Below are 20,571 nucleotides of genomic sequence, written 5' to 3' on the forward strand. Positions count from 1 at the left end.
TATTTTATTAAATTCATTATTTTTATTTTATTTTATTTTTTTTATTTCTTTAATATTAACATTTTTTAATCAATTTTTTTTTAAATGTTATAATTATCAATTTTAACAAAAAAAAAAAAAAAAAAAATTTATATATATATATATACTCAAAAGTATAAATAAGAATTGATAATTTTTTTCAATTTATTAAAATTATTACTGGAATTATATGAAAGAAGATACATATATATATTAATTATTTTTATTTTATAAATTATAATGTTAAAAATAACAAGAGAAAGGAGAAAATACAGAATAAACAACCCTTATGATGAATCAGAAAAAATAGCTATTAAACAAAAGAAAAATGAAGAATTAAAAAAGAAGGCCGAACATCAATTAGAAAGTAGTACTAAAGAAAATAATGCTGCTGAAAATTTTATTAAAATATACAATAAATATTTAGAAAAAAATGATGACATTGAAAAATATAAAAGGGAAAATAAAGAAATAGAAGAATCAAAAAAAAAAACAGTAAGTAGAAAGAAAATAAAAAAGTTAAATTATAAATTAAAAAAAAATAGTCTCATAGAAAAACTAATAAAAAAAAGAGCCCTTATTAAAGCAAATGAAGCTTTATTAAATTCATCAAATAAAAATAATAAAGATTTCTCTTTAAATACAAATGATGAAAAATACCTGAAGCTTATTGAAAATAAAAATAATGTGCATAAAGGAAATTCAAAAATGAACACTAAGAAAAATAGTAATTTCAAAAAAAAGAAAGATGATATTGTGAATGAATATGATAAAATAATTAATTCTAATAATTATTTACAAAATCCTCTTGAATTTGCTAAAAATATTATAAAAAAAAAAAAAAAAATAGAATCTATATCATGACTAGAATTATATTTAGAAACGATTATTTTATTTACAATAATGTTTGTCCAATAAATTAAATATATGTTTTTTTTTTTTTTTTAAAACACAAAAATCCTTTAGTTAAATTAATAGTATATATATAAATCCTTTTTATTTTATTTTTATAAAATAATATACTTTTTTGTAGACAAAAATTATATTGATTAATTTTAAGGATTTTGTTTATTTTATGTATGTCTTTTTTAATCATTTTTATATTATTTTATATTATTATTATTTTTTTTTTTTTTTTTCAAATTATGTTTATATATTAACTTATTTGTTTTCTTTAAAAAATTTTATTAATACAAAAAAATATAAACATTCTTCGATTAAATTACATACACCAAAAAAAAAAAAAAAATATATAAAGGAAGAAAAATAAAACATGAAATATTTGCGTTAAAGATACATTTTATTATTTATATAAAAAATTATTTTCTATAAAATATGTTTCAATTTTTTTATTTATTGTAACTTATTTTATTCTTTTTTTTTTTGTTTCCTATTAAAGAATATAACTCAGCTTATAAAAAATTATTAGAAGAAATAATAAACCAAAATATGACATATTAAAAAAAAAAAAGATAAATTAATAAATTTAATTTTATATCTCTAACAAATTTAATTTTTTATTTGCTTTTTTGGAGATTCTTCAACTTTCTTATTTTTAAATTTATTTTGAATGTAATTATGCATAATTTTTTGTAATTCGATATTTTCTTTCAAACCGGGTTGCTCATTTAAAATTTTCTCATCAATTTCTAATTCTTGTCTCCAATTTCTAGGTATTTCAACTCTTTTATAATTTTTAAGTATATCTGGCATTTTGTAGTTTCCTTTTTCTCTTTTTAGTACATCTTCCCTTGCTTTTTCTAGAATTTCCTTTTCTTCAAGAAGTAGTTTTAGATAATCCGGTCTATCAATATATTCCAAATCAAAAAAATTTATAGGCAAGTTATTATTAACAGCTATTTGTGCTTTTTTTGCTAATTCATAATCAAATTCAACCATTGCATTTACATTTTCTTGAGTTAATTTTGCTCTAGGTCTTGTTATTAATTTCATTTCTAATAATTGAGAAACAACCATTACACCTTTAGATAAAAAAAAAAAAAAAGAAATTAAAAATCTTTTTAAAATAATAATAAAATTATAAAATATATAAAAAATATATATAATTTTTATAATAATATATGAAAAGCCATTGCTCATCTTAGCATTTCATTTGTTATATTATAGGTGTAAGTAAATGAATGCTAATTAATGGGAAAATACAATTTAAAGAATAAAATTATTAATATAAATTTTTTTTTTTAATTAGTTTTTATACCTGGATGAGATATAAATGTTGTTTTATTTTGACGAACACCAAATGATACTAAAACATCACACACTTTATTAGATAAAAACTGAACACTTCTAAATATCATTTTTTTAATTTGTTTAAAATTGATACAAAAAAGGGTATAATAAAAAGTTTATAAAAGAATTTAATAAAAAAAAAAATATATATAAATATATATATATATATATATATATATATATATATATATATATATATATATACGTCAATTTAAAATTGTTAAGTTCATATTATTATTTATAACTTTTATATTTCAAATCTTTTTCTTTTTTTTTATTTATATAAACATAAAAACTATATTAAAAAATAAGAAAATAACAAAAATGTTATTTATTTGTTAATTATGTGATAAATATAATAAAAAATAAATCTACTATTCAGTTTTTATTTTTTTTTTATTTTTTTAATAAATGATTTTTTTTTTTAAATTATGAGAAAAACTGCAAAGAAATTTATATAAATTCAAGCAATCTTATTAAGAAATAATATTTCATATGCATAAAAAAAAAAAAAAACTGAAAATGTATGAATTTTTATAAAGTGATAAAAACATAAGAATGATAATTTCATATAAGTTTGATAAGATTAGAAAAAAAAAAAAAAATTGTGAATAAAAAATTTTCACTACTTAAATTTTTATACATTTTCTGTTATAACATTTTAAACAATATTTGCATAAACTTGTTTATACTTTTCATGAGTTGAATGACCAGATATTTAAACAATCACATTAGAAAATTTTGTTATTTAATATTTCTTTTTTTTTTTTTTATTATTATACAATGAATTTAATATTATTAAATTTTTTTTTTTTTCTTTTGAATTTTAAGATATTAAATTCCTTTTAATAAGAAAATTTTTTCATAAAGCTAATTTTAGAAATCTACGATGTTATATAAATATGTATATATATATAATTTTCTTTTCTTTATTGTTTTTGTTCTGTATGTGCATAAAATTAAGTTGTTTTGGTTTCAAAAAAAAAAAAAAAAAAAAAAAAGGGTAATAAAATATATTATTTACGCACATATTTGTTAGTATATTTAAGATAGTTTTTTTTTTTTTTATGTCTACAAAAAGTCTTAAATTAAAAATATTAACATTTTTTCTTTTCATCATTTTTCCTAATTATGATAGAACTAATTTTTTTAAAATGCATATTTTTCATCTTTGTATTATATATGCTTTATAAAAAATAAACAAAATTATTATACAAATTTTATTTTATTGTTTTGTTAGATTTCTCTCTAGACATTGATTTATTTATATTTTTTTTAACTAATAAAATGAAAATTCCTAATATTTTATTTTAATATATATTTCAATTTTGTTTGATAAAGTCATCTCAAATTGATTATCTTGTGTTAGACATTTACAGCATTTCTTTTTTTTTTTTATTACTTTAATTTTTTATTTATTTGAAATAACATATATATGTATATTTTATTACATTTTTGTTTTTTTTTATTCATTTTATAAAAAATTTTTAATAATAACATATGTGAAATTTTTTAATATTCTCAATTTTGTTTTATAAAATGAATAATGTATTGGAAGGAAAACTTTTTATGAAAGAAATAGAAAAAAAAACATTAGAATGTAGAGAAGAAAACGAAATTTTAGTTTTAAAACTATGTGAATTATCTAATGCTGTATACCCAATATATAATAAAATATTTGGTAATGGTTTTTTAGGTGATACTCTAAAAAAGGATTTAAAAAATTCTTCCCTTAGAGTTCAAAAAGCTATTGAAAAAGTTCCTGAAGAAACAAAATATGTTTCAAAAATGTATTCATATAATTTAAAAAAGTATGAAAGTTTAGATAAATTAAAAAAAGATATGGACAATGGAATAATTAATTTTTTGTGGATGAAAAGAGCTTTGGAATTTATTATTGTTTTTCTTGAAAAATGTTATGTAACAAAATTTTCTTCTAAATTAAGTATATGTGCTCAAGAAGCATATGAAGAAGTACTAAAAAGTTATCATAACTACGTAACTATTAATTTAGTTAAATTGGGAATCAAATTATCTCCATCAAGAGAAAATTTAACTAAAAAACTTGGTTTTGAATCAAATGAGGAAGCAAAACTTGTTATTCAAAAATTTATTTTAATAACGAAACCATTAATTAATGATATTTCAAAAACCATAGAAAAATATAACTGTAACTTTGAGGACAAAGTTTAAAAAAAAGCAAAAAATTAAGGAATAATAATAACTAATATTTCAGTATTCATTTGTTTATTTATTATTTTTAATTTTTTTTTTTTTTCTTTTCATTTTTATCATTTCACTTAATTTTAATTAATATATTTTGTAATATTACCACTATAATCATTTTTTTTTTTTGTTTGTTTTTATCTTTATTTGTTTAATTAAAAATATTCTAAGCAACCTTGTAAATGAAAATTATTTACCCTGTTTTAAAATTAAAATAGAGACTTTTTGAATACATATATATAATAATTAAAATATATTTTAATATATATAAAATTTACTGTCTTTATGAAAATAAATATTAAAGAGGTATTACAATAAAGTTTTATTATAATAAAAATAAAACTAAAATACTCGCAGCAATTTTACATAACTTCTCTTGGAAACAAATCATTTAAAAAAAAAAAAAAAAATTAATACAGATTTTCATTAATTTTTTTTTTTTTTTTTTTATATTATGATTACTATATAAATATATACTTTAAAAATTTAAATTAAAGAAAATATATATAAAAAATATGAAATTAAAAATGAAAATTATAAAATACAACAATTTAAAAAAAAATTGCAGTAGTAGTAGTACATTGACAAATTAAAATATATTTTTTAACAATAGTTAATTTATTAATGTTTTAATAAAGCAGACAAACATCAATAAGTAACTAATTAATAAATTAAAAAAAAAAAAAAAAATTGAATAAATAAAAAAAAATTTTAAAAAAAGAACATGAAAATTTAAAAAAAAAAAGAAATTAACTTTAGTACAATTTTTTAAAAATAAGGGCAAAGGAAAGATAAAAATATTAAAATGTGATAATAAAATTTAAAAAAAAAGGAAAAATTTCTTAAAAAAAAAATGATTTGTTAATAAAAAAAATGGACGCTGAAAAAGATAACAAAAATGACGAATGGGAATTACATCCATTATTCTTATCAAAAATTCCTAGTAAAAATGATATAGATAAAAATTCAGCTCTTTCTGCTTTAATAAGTATAATTAATGAAGAAGAAGAAAAAGAAATATTTAATTACGAACCTAGAAGAAAAAACTTAAAAAAAAGGATAACGGAAAAAGGAGAAATTATTCATAATAAAGATAGAAGAAATTTTTACGAACCCTACCAAAGCAAAGTAATAAACAATTTAGAAAAACAAAAATTAAATAAAAATATTGATTTCAATAAATATGAAAATATAAATGACCGCATAAATGATCTGGAAGATAATACTACTACCTCAAATAAAAATTTAAATAAAAATAAGAATGGAGAAGATACGTCCATAGGTGAGTTATTAGTTTGTTTATCAATGATAAATTTGAAATAAGTGCATTTCCACTTTTTATTTATTTATTTTTTTTTTTTTAAATATAACCTCTTCATATTTAATAAACATTTAGAAAAAAAATTATTTGGAGTTTAAAAAAAACTAGTATTATTTTTAATAAAATTAACTTTTTAATTATACTTAAAAAATAAACTATATTTTTTCTTTTTTTTTTTTTCATTTTTGGGCTTTTATACCTTATATTAATATGAAAAATGATAATTTTCATTGATTATCAAGAGTAAAATATAAATAGAAATAATAAAAATATAAAATAAAAAAAAGATAAAATAAGTAAAATATTTAAAATGAACTTCATATTCATGTTATATATATATATCACTTAAAAAAAAAAAAGACAAATCTTTAATAATTATAATAAAAATTAATTGAAATAATTAATCCTATTATGTTATAAAATAAAAATAATCAAAATTGTGTAGTATGTAAAAAAAAATATTAAAAATATTAGAAAAAAAAAAAAAAAAAAAGACAACTAAAATATATGGTTATGTAATCAATAAAAAAACAAACAAATATGTATATTAATTTTATAGTTTGGTAAAAATTATATATTTTTATTCAATGAAAGAATTTATTTTTTTACTTCAGTGGCTCTTCTAATTCTAATAACTCGTCGTTTTCTTTTTTGTCAGAAAAATCCTATACAAGGAAAAAAAAAAATAAATAATAATATAAAGTAAAATAATAAAAATAAAATAAATGGTCAAGAATATAATAATTAAAAACACATGCAAATAATGAATTTTCAATTTTTACCAAAAAATTTGCATATAATAATAAAAGAAAACCTATAGAACTCGAATACAGAATCATAGTAAAACCAGTTCTACATATAAAAAAAAAATTTTTTTTAAATTACAATATTTCATTATATGAGAATTATATCTATATTTTTATTTATTAAAGTCATCTCTAAATATATATATATATATATATTATTTTATGTATACTTTAAAGCTAGTCGATTATCATTAGTGTATTTGTGCATTATATCCATAATGATACCAGATAGTAAAGGAGCTGAAAACCAACCAAAAACGTTATATATAACTTGTGAAACAGCAGATGACAAACTTTTCTGATGATTATCAACACAAGATAAAAGCATTCCTTCAAAAAAAAAAAAAAAAAATATAATAAAATAGAACGAATAAATAAGTAATAAAATATAATTTATTTATTTTTTTTTTCTATTACCAACAGCCACTGGTACTAGAGCTGAACCAGTAAATAAACATAACCATAAGGAAATTGAAAACAAGATGAAATTATTTAAATGAGCAGATAAAATTCCAAAAATACAAGCAGAAATAGCAAAAGCAGTAGCAACCTTAATAGTTTTAGAATAATTTGTATTTTTATATCCACCAAATAAATCACAAACAAATCCACCAAACCAAACACCTGATGTGGGAGATGTTAAAAAACATAATGTAGATACAGTAACAATTTTTATCTTCTCTGTTAATAAAACTACAGACATATATTCAGTTATCCAAAATTGTATACCAGTTACAACAAAGTATAAATTGCTCATGCCTAAAGTTATGATTATATATAATCTATTTTTTAATAATTTTTTCACTTCTTTAAATGTCTTTTTAAGAACATTAGTTTTTTTCCCCATTATATAAGTAGCTGATCTATTGAAATTCATACGTACTGTACTATTTTTTGATTCATATAATGATCTGCTTCTTTTATATTTTTGTTTATCCGTAAAATTTGAAATATTTTTAAATGAATAATCCATCTTGCTGCTTTGATTATTATGTGATGACTCTTTATCATATATATATTCTCCACTGTTATTTTCGTTGGATTTATCAACATCACTATTACTCGAAGTTATATTAATTTTATCAGATGGAACAAAAATCATAATTAAAAAAATAGGTAATAATAAAAATGCTTGAATTAAAAAAGGAGACCTCCATGTAGTAAATAAGGATAAATTAGAAAAAATGGAATCATTTTGATGGTGAGAATTATTATTATTTGATAAAATACCACCTAAAAAATAACCAAATACAGTTCCTCCAATAGATGCTAGCTGAATATAAGACATCCATTGAGTTGCCTTTTCGTCAGGTGAAAATTGATCTACCCATACAGGGAGATAAACAACAGGAATGGCTTGACATAATCCATTAACAAATCTCGAAATATACATAAATGCGATACAATTTGCGTGACTAAATATATATAATGATATGGATAATAAAATTATACTAATTGTCACTAATAATTTTGCTGATAATAATTCAAAAAGAACACTAGCAATTATCGTTCCAATTATTAATCCAAAATAAACTAAACTTCCTAATAAAGATTGCTCAATATAACTTAGAGGAAAGTCTTTTTGAATCTCTTCTAATGTAACAGGTATAGCACCGTGATCATAATTACATAATATTGATATACATATCATTAAAGTTAATGTTAAATATAGTAATTTGTCAAAGGAACTTTTTTCCTGGAGATCTTCCATTTTATTTGATACAATTTTGTCTTTTTTTTCAGTTTCTACAATTTGATGTAACAATGTATATTCATATTTATTATCATTCCATGAAGAATCGAAACATTTGCTTTCTTCTATTTTTATGTCATTTTGTTGTGTAAGAATAGATGACACCATTGATGTTAATAAACCACTATAATTAAAACTTCCTCTTTTTTGATAATAATTTATTTTACATTTTCTAGGCATGTTTGCATCGTCTTGTATATAAACTGTTTTTACCTTTTTCTTATTTAAAGACTCATATTCATTAACTGCATTAAGAAAATTATGTAAATCATCTATACTTTTTATATTATTTGAATTTTCATTTTCTACATTTTCTCCTTTTTTCTTTTCTTCCAAGTTATTATTATTATTATTAGGTATTATTTTTATTATATTAGTCTTATCTAATTCATCATACTGGGTTGTTTTAAAAAGATCACTTTTTATTGGATCACTAAAGTTACTTTCATTTCCACTTTCTTGTTTGTAACATATGTTAAGTTCATTTAGTTTTTTATCTTTTATTTTGTAATCGTTTTTTGAATGTAAATTTATTTGTTCCTTTTTTTTATCCATAACGAAATTATTGTTGTCCTCGTTTTTTTTTAATATATTTAAATTATTCTTAAAACTGTTGTAATTAATGTTTTTTTGAACGTTATCTATATTTTGATCATTATATACATTTTTTTTTTTATAAGTAATGTTGTCTTTATTATAATTTAAGGCATCCTGTTTATATATTATATTATAATTATTTCTGTATTTTGCAATGGCTATGTTACTGTTGCTATTAGTGATATAAGGAGTATTAAATTTATTATAATTAATATCATAGTTTTTAATATAATTTATATTATCTTTGTTATGTGAATCATTATTATTAATATGATATAAATTACTCTTGATAGGAGTATTGTGATTTTTATTATAATTTATATTGTCTATATTATCATAATTTATATTAAATTTTTTATTTTCAAGTTCGTTCATAATTTTCCAACAATAATCATTTCTATTATTTTTACTTTTTGTTCTCCCATGCATAACTATATTTTTTTTTATATTACTATCTCTGAAATTCTCTATATTATTGTTTAATTTTATAAATATATCTTGTTTATTAGCAGATTGATTATATAACTTGTTATCATAATAGTTTTTGCTATTTATTATGAAATATTTATCATTATTTACCTTATTTTTTGTATGTATGAAATTAAAATCATTTTTATTTTTTCTATAATCTGAAAGTGGATAGTAATTACTTAAATTATCAGTTAAAGTACCGTAACATATATTATTATTGCTATTATTTTTATTATTCATTAAATTGTAATTATTATGATTATGATTATTATTAGGATTATTATGTTTATTATTATTATTATTATGACTATTATGTTTATTATTATTGTTATACCTAACACTTTGAATTTTATCTAAATTAATTAAACCACTTGAAATATTTTTTTTGTTACAATTTTTTAAAGACGAATTATCTCTATTAATATGCATAGAAGTTTTTACTAAATCTTTATCATAACCTTCACAAATGGTATAATTACCTAAACTTACGGTACCTGAATTATTATTCTTATCATAACTAATTCTTTCTAAATCAGAAGAATATTCTGAGTTTTTATTATTTGTATTTAATGAAGAATATACTATGTTTTTATTATTTTTATTTTTTTCAACATTAAATATAGTGTTTTTTTTTAAAGAAGTTTTACAATTTATATTATTTGAAAGAGAAGTATTAATAATAATTTGTTTTTCATTTACCATTTTTCTGTTTTGTTCTTTTATTCCACATTTTGTATTTTTTATAGAAAAACTCGATTCATTATTTTCATTGCTGCAATTACTCATTAATGATATATTAGAGTTATTTAACTGATTTATTAAATCTTTTCCATTATTATAATTATTTTTCTCCATTTCATTAATTTTTTTATTCAGATAATTATTATTGTATGTATTATCATTTTTTTTAATCAATTTTATATCTTCATCCATTTATAGAAAATGATTTAAATGTAAAATTTTATATTTTTTATTGTTTATTCTTTTTTTTTTTACCTTTTCTTATGAAAAGAAAAAAAAAAATGGTAAAGAAAAAGAAAGTATAAATAGAAAATTTTCTTTTAATTATATCCCTTATTTAATTATATTTCTCTTCATGTCTAAAAAGATATATTTTTAAAATTTACATGTAAATCATATTTATTTAAATATATATTTGTTTAAGCATAATCGTACTATTAAATAAATAAATAATAATAAATAAATAATATAAATAATATAAATGATATAAATAAATAATATAAAATTATTTCATTCTTCGGTTGCAAATAACAAGATTAAGAATGAAATAGTTGCTTATATTTATAACTTTGATCTACTCTTTTTTTATTATAAAATGATTTCATAATAGGAACATTAATAAATGAATACATTAATTAGTTTCCCATTAATTTCAGAGAAATGTGTAAATATCATTCTTATATTATCTTCCTTTTTTTTTTTTTTTTCATTTTTTTTATTTTTTATTTTTTCATTTTATTTGCATCTAAAGAAAAACTAGTTATTTTTTACAATAAAAAAAATATATTTATTAGTACTTTATATATATACATTCATCTTTTAAAAAATATTAAATTACATGTGTATGCGTTTATTAAATATCCATATACTTTTTTTTTAATCTAAGTACACACACGCGTACGGTTGCACGCTAATATAATAAAAATTTATATATATTTTTTTTTTTTAATTTTAACTCCTTTTTTTAATTTTCATAATATCTTTTTCTTTTTTCCCCTTTTTTGTTCATTTTTTTTTTTTTTTTGTTTTGTAGGTGCACATTGTTATCGATAAAATTTTGTAAATTTAGAAAAAAAAAAATATAAGACGCAGATATATATATTTATTAAAAAATAATTGCAATATTTATATTTTTAATTTATTTTTAATATTATTCTATTTAATTTTTTTTTTTTTTTGTTTCTTATCTATAGCATTTTATAATTATAATTATAATTGTTATTAAATGTTGTAACAATTTGTTATTTTTATTTAATAGAAATTATTTATTATCTTTAATTATTTTTTATTATTATAACTATTTTTCTAATATATACATATTTTCTTCATAAAAATACTATTTCATACAATTATAAATTTAATATAAAAATAGAAAAATTACTATGTATTAATATATATTTCTTTTTAATTATAATAATACTTGTAATTAACATTATTACTTAAATAAGAGTTTATAACTTATTGGTATGGAATATTTCAAAATAAAAATGATTTCTTAAAAAATATTAAAATATAAGTAAAACAGTTTTTTGCATTAATTTTTTATTAAATATAAAAAAAGAAAAAAAAAAAATAGAGGAAACTAATATATTTATTTAAAAAGACAAAAAACTGTTCTATGTTGTATACAATTTTAAAAAAATATCAATAAATTATAAATGTATAATCTAATCATTAATTTATATAACGAAACAATTAATAAACTAAAATAAGCAATAGCTCTCAATTGTTTGTACTTTCTATATATATATTATATAGTATATATTATGTACTTTTTGGTAAAATTAAAATTATTTAGAAATTTTTTTGAAATTACACTATTTATTATTATAATTTTACAATAATAATTGAATTTTTAGAATAACAGAATAATATATTTTTAAAAACTTTACATTGAATAAAAGGGATATTAGGAAAAAAAAAAATTTTTATATTTCTTTATTATAATATATTTAAATAATATATACTTATATATATATATTTTAAGCAACTTTTAAATTAAAAATTATTGAATATATTATTTAAAAAATATAGTTTAATATTTTTAAATTTTAAAAAAATTAACCTATTTAAGTGTATTGTGTTACTTAAAATATTTATATCATAAATGTGCAATTTTTAAAATGAATATTAAAAAACAATATAAAAAAATGTTAAAAAAAAGAAATATATATATGAATTCTTAAAAGTTAGCATAATTATAAAAAAAAAAGAAAATGAAGATTTTTTTTACTAAATATGCAATAAATGAACTATTTATGTGATAAAAAAAAAAAAAAAAAAAAAAGTAATATTTCAATATAAAGTATATATATAATATTATAAAATCTTTTATTTAAAAAATATTGAAATAAACGCTTCATACTAAAATATTTTCAATACTTTATTTTGAAATTAAATTTTATTGATAATCAACATGGCTTTAATTTGTATTGGTTCTGTATGTTTTTCATTATTTCAAATTGGAATACTAGTATTATTTATTATCAATTATTTTTCTTCTCATATAAAAAAATTATTTTCTCGATATTTTCCGAGTAATAGTGGTAATTTTTAAGATGTATGTATATATATATATATATATATATGTATTTTTATTTTATTTTTTTATTTTTTATGAATTACAATTTTTATTTTAACTTTTTTTCTTTACCTTATTTTAGAAATAGACAACGAAATTGAAAGTATTTTACAGTTAAAAAAAGAAAATAAAAAAGTATAAATAAAAATAACAATTATAATAAATAAAAAAAAATAAATTAATTAAATTTGTGAAAAATATTAAAACTATATATATATATTCATTTTATAAGTATGAAGAAGGTAGGTATATTGAATTACAAAAAAACGAATGTTTAAAAGAGATATTTTCATTAACTAAAAACTTATCAGTAGTTTTGAAATTTGGTAGTACGTGGTGTAAGCCCTGTATCAATATAAAAGAATATTTCAAAGTAAAAATAAAAAAATATTCATGGAATTTTTTAATTTTTTTTTATAATTAATTTCTTATAATTATTATTTGTTAGAATCAAAAAAATTCTTTTGACGTAACACTTGTTGATATTGATGTTGATATTCATAAAAAGTTAAAAGAATCACATATAATTAACGCATTACCCACTTTTGAATTTTATTTTTTATTAAATAATGAATGGATAAAAACTTATCGAGTATTTTATTTTATTTTATGAGAGAATTAATTTTAGAAAAAAATATTATTTTTCATTAAAGGATATTCAGTTATGAATTATTTTAAAAATATTTCTTTTTTTTTTCTTATGTAGATTGAAGGAGGAAATCAAAAAGAGATAGAAAAAGCTTTTAAAAAATACTGCTTGTCAAAATAATAAAGAAAAATAAAATAAAATAGTAGATCATTTATATATTTTTTTTTTATTTTGTTACTCCTTTAATTTTTTTTTTCTTTATAATTTGTAATTTACAATTTTTATATGCTTATATGTTTTATATTATGATACTAATATATTTTTTTATTCTCACTACAATTTTTTTTTAATTTTTTTTTTTTTTCTTTATTTTTGAAATTTAAAAATAGTTTAATATATATATATTTGTATATATATGTTTTAATTCAAGATAATTATGTATATATATTTTTTTAATGCAAATTTTTAATATTAAATAGTTGCATCATAAAAAATTTTATAATTTTTTTTTTTAAATTTAATACAAGAATGAAAATAATATATTTAATAACTTAGCTAATATATATATTTCTACATAGCTTTATTTTTATGCAAATACTTTTTTAACCTTTTTTTTTTTTTTGTATTTAGTAAATAAAAAAAAAAAATAAAAGTAGAAAAATGAGTAGATAATAAAATGCTTACGAAAGAAAAAGAAAATGACTTAAAAAAAAAATTCATTTTAGAAATATTATTACTTATATTATTATATACTCAGTATTCATTTCATTTCATTTATTCTTTTTCTATTAAAAAGAAGCCATTCATTCTGAATGCTTTGAAAGAAAATGATAGTGTAAGTTTATATATAAATAATATTCATAGCATTATTTTATTCATTAATAAACCTTTTTTTTTTTTTTTTTCATCTATTAATGCTTTATAATTTGTTACTCTTATTAATTTTTTGCAATTTATCTTGCCTACTTCATTTTTATAGATAAGAAAGAGCAAACTAAGAGAAAACAAAAAAATTCTTTTAGACATTGGTAATAGTTTAAAAGAACAAAATGTGAAGAAATCTCTTGCAAAACTAGATGATTTATTAATCAATCATTCAAAGGATAAAAAATTATCAAAGAAAATGAGTACCATTTGTGGAAATGTATTAAATTTATGCAGTAGATATAATGATATTAATAATATGATAGAAATTATTCAGAAAATGAAATTTCATAACATAGAAATGCAAGAAAACTCATATTTAGCTATTTGCAATTATTATATTTCAAATAATTATATATATGAGTATTTATTAACAATAAATAAAATGATAGAAAAAAAGATAACAATAAGAGAAAGGTTTTATAAATACATTTTAACATATATTTTAGATCTTTCTTTTGATAAAAGTTATCGTAAAAATATAATAAATAGTAAAACGTATCAAAAAAAAGGAGATTCAGTAAATTTAATATATGATAATATAAAAGGTTATAAAGTAGAAGAGGATGGTAATAATATTGATCATATAAATGTAAACAATAAAAGGGACATTTTAATAAAAAATATAGATTACACTCATTTTGAAAATTATAAAAAAAATTTAAACAAATATGATATTAAACTAGAAGAAGAAGATACAATATATATTTTGAATAATTATTTATTGATTGATATATTTAAACATATGAATGACAATAAAATTAAAATTAAACTAATTTACATTTTAAAACTCATTAATTATGTTTATGAGAACATATTATATATAATAAGTAAAAAGGAAAATGATGATATTTTAAAAGATACTTTAAGCATAAATTATGAAAACAAATTAATTAAAAACAAAAAAAGTAATATAGAAGAAGAATATGAAAAAAAAGAAAAAAATTTTCTTAAAGATATCTTAATTGAACAATTAAGATATATTCTTGAATTATATAAAAGTAATTATGAATCAGTGAATATAAATATAAAAAAATATGAAGAGACTTTCGATGAAGAAGAAAGAAGAAATATATATTATCATGTTCATAAAATTACAAAAAAATTACCTTTTATAAAATTAACTGAAAATATTAAAAATTCTTATAACTGTAAAAACTGTAAAGAAAATATTAACACTTATTTCCTTTCATTAAAACATATTATAATTGTAATTGTTAATATCATTTTAATTACTCATCTTTTCAATAATAAAGAAATTTTTAAGATAAAACATTTTTTTTCTATATTGAATGGATCTAATGATATCGATGAAGAAAAAGAGGGAAAAAATAATGATTTAACGAGTGCATTAAATGAAGAACAAATAAATAGAAAAAATGAAAAGGAAAAAAATAAATATGAAAACGAAGAAAAAAAAAAGAATCATGAAGATACGGAAACAGAGGAAAATAGTAATAAATATAAAAAAAAGGGTTTCGAATCAAATGAAATGAATAAACTTTTTGAAAAAGGTTCATATACATGTATATTAGATGGAGCCAACATTGGCTATAATAAGCAAAATGTAGAAAATGGTCATTTTAGCTTTTTACAAATTGAAATAATAAAAGAAATTTTAAAAAAAAAGAAAAATGAAAAACCTTTGATTATTCTTCCCAAAATATATCATTATAAAAATTCATTAAAATATATAGAAGGGAATGAAAACAAAAATGAAGAGAAAAACTTTAATATTTTTATACCAAATAAAACAGTAAAAATAAAAAAAAGTAACTCTTATTTTTCAGAAGATAACTATAACAATCTTAAGAAGCAAAACAAAATTTCTGATACTAACGGAGATAATTTTGATAGCATAGATAACTCGGAATTTACAGAAAAAAATGAGAAAAATGACAAACCGAGTAAAGCTATGTCATATATAAAAAGAATTTTTAATAAATTAAACAACATAGATATTGAAATAATTAAAAAATGGGAAAAGGAGAAATGCTTATACATATGTAATTATAATATGTATGATGATTATTATTATATCTTAGGAAGTTTAGCTAGGAGCAATAAATTATTTAATATATATTATTATATTGATAAATTATCAGATCATTTTTATAAATATGAAAATTTAAATCATAATATTATTATAGACAACTATAATATAAATGATGACAATCTAGTTTATATTAATAGAGAAATATTATATGTTTATAATAATATTATATTTGATAAAAATAGTGATATTATTGTTTTAGTTAGTAATGAAAATGTTAATAAGGAGGACAAATATATATCTATGAATGAACAGTATTATAATGATAAAATTAAAAAAAAAAATGTAAATTTAAATTTATTTGAAAATTATAAAAAAGATTTAAAATTAATAGACAAAGATAGTATACCCTATGAAAAAGATATATATATGAATACTTATATTTATGACTTGGAAAAAGGGGAACATATTTTGGCTAATGAAATTGAAGAAGATAAAGGAAAAAAAAAAGAAAGCAAACAAAATAGTAGAAGTAATATAAAAAAAAGTGATATTAAAAATTTACTTAAAAATAACAAAATAAAAGAAAATTTAAATGAAAACGAAGTAAAAAATAATGAGAAAAAAATTTATTATAGCAATATCTATGTAAGATGTGTTACCAATTTAAAAAGTGTTCAAAAACCTCTATATATTTATACAAATGATAAAATGAAAAACCATTATTTTAATGAATATACAAATTATATTCTAAAAAAATGGAAAAAAAAAAGTTTTATGTCTTTTTATTTTAAGCAACCAATATTTCTATCTGAATTACAAAAACAAAAAAAAACAAACATAGATTTAACAAATCTAATAGATAACTATAAATTACCATTTGTTAATTTAGAAAATTTTAAGTTATATATAGACGATATTGTATCATATAAAAATAAAAATATTTATCATATAAAACTTAATTCACCCATTAAAAGTTTTTTACCATATCAAAATCAAAACGACAACATTCCTTTTATACAATATAATAATATAATAAAATATTTATGTATCGATTTTTCTAAAATATAAAAAAAAAATTCAAGAAAAATATATAAATACCATATATTTTATAAAAATTTTATATATACACTTTTTTTTTTTTTTTTTTGTCAATTGAAGTTATACATTTTTTTTTTTTTTGTTTTTAAAAATATATAAGATAAACTTTTTGCTAATGATATTTAGAAAATAATTTTCTGTTTGCATATAAATTGTTTATTTTTTTACATTTTTTTATAATCATTTTAAAAAAATTAAAAATCTTGAAAATGTAATAAATTTTTTAAAAATCAATTTTTAAAGATTATATAGATTTTTCAAACAAATAATTCTTCATTCTTATTTTAAAGAAAAATTTTAATTATCAAAGTTTATTAAATATAATTTATGTTATAATGAAAAAAAAAAGAATACATCATTTTAATAAATTATTATATAACAAATATATAAAGTAATAAATGAGAAAATATTTCTCATTAGATATCCCGAATGGCCAAATTTTTTATTTATAATTGAAATGAGTTGCATTATTCTTTTTTTAGTAAATTAAATATCAATAAATGTTCATCATTTGGTTTTGGTTTTTTATATTATTCATAATGATATAATAAATTTCCTCATAATTATCTGTTCTAAAATAGTTTTTTAGTTGTTCCTCATTTATATGATCTGCTTGAAATATTCTATGAACTGTTAATATAAAACATATAAGAAATATGTGAGATAAGTAAATGATAAAAAAAAAAATAAAATTTTTTTTTTTATATATAAATAATTTTATTTTTTTTTTTACGATAATTTGTTATTTCATTAGGACTAATTAAATTATCATTAAAATCAACGTTATAAACCGGTAACTTATGTTTTTTCTCCCAGGGTAAAAGCTCCAATTCACAAACACTTCTTAATATTATCTTGTCTCTAAAAGAAAAAAAAATAAATATTTATGAAAATATATTTATCAAAATAAATTGTAATTTTTACTTTACCTCTGTAAAAAAATTGTAATGGCAAAATGTGATAAAAAATCAGACAGTAATATATAAAATCCAGGGTGTAAATAATATTTTTCTCCGAATCTAAAAAAAAAAAAAAAAAAATGTTAATAGAAATTTATTAAATCAATTATTTTAAGCAACAGTTATTACTCTTTTTCTTTATTAAAAAGAAAGGCAGGAATAATAATTAAGGCAGAATTAATTAATGATAAGCATGTAATTAAAATAATTAATTTATTGCAAAACTTTACATGCTTTTCTGCAAACGTTTCTGGATGTTCTCTAAAGTGAGTATATATGAGCATACCTTTTACTATAATTAAATTTATCAAAACTACTATAAAAATCTGATTGAAATAAAATACAACAACAAAAAAAAAAAAATTATATAGTTTATAATAAAATATATAATAAGTAAAATTCATGTTCAAGATAGAATTGAATTATCGCAAACTCATATTAAATATATTTTACTATTAAAAAATATTGTTTAAAAAAATTTAAAGAATGGCATAATAATTTTTTCTTTTTTTCAAGTTCTGGTTCACTTGGATCATCTGCTTCCTAAAAAATAAGGTAGCATAAGACGAATAATTAAAATTTACTTAAATAATAAACTTAATATATATATATATATATATATATATATTAAATAATTTGAATATATCCTCAAATATATATAAAATATTTTTTACATTTATTAAGAGTCTTTTCTCTTTTTTTTTTCTATTACCTTTTTACATATTTTATTTTCATATTCATCCCATCTTAAAAATTTATTTTCATTATAAGGGTCTATAAAAAATATTCCATATCTAGCTTCAAAACTTAGTGTTACCTAAAAAAAAAATGAATATGTATACATAATGCTGAAATTAATAAAAAAAAATATAAAAATTCTTATTTTTTTTTTTATAAAAAGAAAAAATTACCACAAATAAAGGTAACATTAAAGAAACTAAAATATAAACACCAGATGAACAAAATGATATTAAAATTCTTATCCAACTATTAAATTTATATGGATCCATTTATTTTTATACAAATATGTGTATATTTAGGTGGGGGGAAAAAATAAAAAAAATTAAAATTAAAAAAATAAAACTATTTTTCAGCATATTTTTTTTTTTTATCAATATTCAAAAAGCAGAAAGAAAAAAAAAATTAAGATCTTTGCCTTTGGTACATTCTATATTATATGTGAATTCATAATTATACAGAAATTTTTCTTATTTTCTTTTTTCGAAAATTTATTTTAAAATCATAAAGTAAAATTATTTGATTATTAATCATTTTGATAAAAAACAACAGATTTTTAAATGCAAAAACAAAATTAATGTTGATAAAAAAATTTTTCTGTTTAAAAAAAAAGATATAAAAAATAATTTTAAAACATTAAAATAAAATTAAGAATTACATTTTTTTTTTTTTTTTTTGTTGTGTGTTGTAAATTTGTCAAATTTGGAAATTTTACAACTGAAAAAAAATAGATTCTTATTTTTATGAATTATTGTGTAATAATATGAAATTTAATTATTCGTTTTATTTTTATTTATTTATTTATTTTATTTTTTTTTTTTTTCTGTAATGTTTTAATATTTTAATATTAAAAAAAAAGTTATTTATTTTAATGAATTTAAATGCAGATAAATGTAGAAAAAAGTAAGACTTGTTATTTTTTAATGTATCAGAGAAAAGTTACATTGAAAGAAAGAGATTAATTTTATTTTTAATTAATAATGTATATATGATAAATAAATTAAAAATTTTAATAAAATGTTAATAAAAATGAAATGTAATAATTATTTTTTATATTAAAAATGAAAAAAAAATAAAATAAAATAATGAAATGCTTTAAATATAATGGAAATTCATTAAAAAAAAAATATAAATCTTGATTCTAAAATTTTCTTTATTTTAATTTATGCATCTACAAAAAAATAATAAAAAAAAGAGAAATAATAAATATATAATTTTGTAAAGACAAATAAAATATACATGCATTTTCATTAAAAAAGTTCAAAACATAATATTTCTAATAATTTGAAATAATAAAAATAAAAAAAAAAAAAAAAAAATACAGTAAAAATATAAATTAATAAGATGAAATTAAAATAAAATAAAATACAATAATAAGATTACAATAAAAACAAAATAAAATAAAACATATGGTTTTATTACATATATATATAATGATTTCAAATTAAATCAAAAGAAATGCAATATAAAGCCAAATTATTTGAAATATAATTAAATGGAAAT

The 20,571-nt window shown here is 17.0% G+C and overlaps 8 protein-coding genes across 8 annotated transcripts; 5 read left to right on the plus strand and 3 right to left on the minus strand.

Moving 5' to 3' along the window:
- Nucleotides 1-258: 258 nt before the first annotated feature.
- PRELSG_0713100 (conserved Plasmodium protein, unknown function) lies at nucleotides 259-882 on the plus strand (the record flags this gene model as incomplete). Its single annotated transcript, XM_028675824.1, has 1 exon — nucleotides 259-882. One exon carries the CDS (start codon nucleotides 259-261, stop codon nucleotides 880-882), a length of 624 nt encoding a protein of 207 aa, XP_028532374.1.
- Nucleotides 883-1,527: 645 nt separating this feature from the next.
- Nucleotides 1,528-2,336, minus strand: PRELSG_0713200 (conserved Plasmodium protein, unknown function; the record flags this gene model as incomplete). The annotated part of the gene is made up of 2 exons (XM_028675825.1): nucleotides 1,528-2,000; nucleotides 2,237-2,336. The coding sequence occupies 2 exons, from the start codon at nucleotides 2,334-2,336 to the stop codon at nucleotides 1,528-1,530; spliced, it is 573 nt and encodes a 190-aa protein (XP_028532375.1).
- A 1,471-nt stretch (nucleotides 2,337-3,807) lies between these two features.
- Nucleotides 3,808-4,461, plus strand: PRELSG_0713300 (glycolipid transfer protein, putative; the record flags this gene model as incomplete). Its single annotated transcript, XM_028675826.1, has 1 exon — nucleotides 3,808-4,461. The coding sequence occupies one exon, from the start codon at nucleotides 3,808-3,810 to the stop codon at nucleotides 4,459-4,461; it is 654 nt and encodes a 217-aa protein (XP_028532376.1).
- A 906-nt stretch (nucleotides 4,462-5,367) lies between these two features.
- On the plus strand, nucleotides 5,368-5,817 carry PRELSG_0713400 (conserved Plasmodium protein, unknown function; the record flags this gene model as incomplete). The annotated part of the gene is made up of 1 exon (XM_028675827.1): nucleotides 5,368-5,817. One exon carries the CDS (start codon nucleotides 5,368-5,370, stop codon nucleotides 5,815-5,817), a length of 450 nt encoding a protein of 149 aa, XP_028532377.1.
- Nucleotides 5,818-6,420: 603 nt separating this feature from the next.
- PRELSG_0713500 (sugar transporter, putative) lies at nucleotides 6,421-10,375 on the minus strand (the record flags this gene model as incomplete). The annotated part of the gene is made up of 4 exons (XM_028675828.1): nucleotides 6,421-6,480; nucleotides 6,598-6,667; nucleotides 6,792-6,951; nucleotides 7,039-10,375. The coding sequence occupies 4 exons, from the start codon at nucleotides 10,373-10,375 to the stop codon at nucleotides 6,421-6,423; spliced, it is 3,627 nt and encodes a 1,208-aa protein (XP_028532378.1).
- A 2,224-nt stretch (nucleotides 10,376-12,599) lies between these two features.
- On the plus strand, nucleotides 12,600-13,533 carry TRX3 (thioredoxin 3, putative; the record flags this gene model as incomplete). Its single annotated transcript, XM_028675829.1, has 5 exons — nucleotides 12,600-12,726; nucleotides 12,847-12,899; nucleotides 12,997-13,137; nucleotides 13,213-13,356; nucleotides 13,471-13,533. The coding sequence occupies 5 exons, from the start codon at nucleotides 12,600-12,602 to the stop codon at nucleotides 13,531-13,533; spliced, it is 528 nt and encodes a 175-aa protein (XP_028532379.1).
- A 496-nt stretch (nucleotides 13,534-14,029) lies between these two features.
- PRELSG_0713700 (conserved Plasmodium protein, unknown function) lies at nucleotides 14,030-17,341 on the plus strand (the record flags this gene model as incomplete). Its single annotated transcript, XM_028675830.1, has 2 exons — nucleotides 14,030-14,188; nucleotides 14,333-17,341. 2 exons carry the CDS (start codon nucleotides 14,030-14,032, stop codon nucleotides 17,339-17,341), a joined length of 3,168 nt encoding a protein of 1,055 aa, XP_028532380.1.
- A 523-nt stretch (nucleotides 17,342-17,864) lies between these two features.
- PRELSG_0713800 (conserved Plasmodium protein, unknown function) lies at nucleotides 17,865-19,340 on the minus strand (the record flags this gene model as incomplete). Its single annotated transcript, XM_028675831.1, has 7 exons — nucleotides 17,865-18,001; nucleotides 18,105-18,232; nucleotides 18,301-18,390; nucleotides 18,460-18,656; nucleotides 18,784-18,873; nucleotides 19,043-19,147; nucleotides 19,242-19,340. The coding sequence occupies 7 exons, from the start codon at nucleotides 19,338-19,340 to the stop codon at nucleotides 17,865-17,867; spliced, it is 846 nt and encodes a 281-aa protein (XP_028532381.1).
- Nucleotides 19,341-20,571: the final 1,231 nt, after the last annotated feature.

This window comes from Plasmodium relictum (assembly GCF_900005765.1).
Source record: "Plasmodium relictum strain SGS1 genome assembly, chromosome: 7".
Taxonomy (NCBI): Eukaryota; Apicomplexa; class Aconoidasida; order Haemosporida; family Plasmodiidae; genus Plasmodium; species Plasmodium relictum.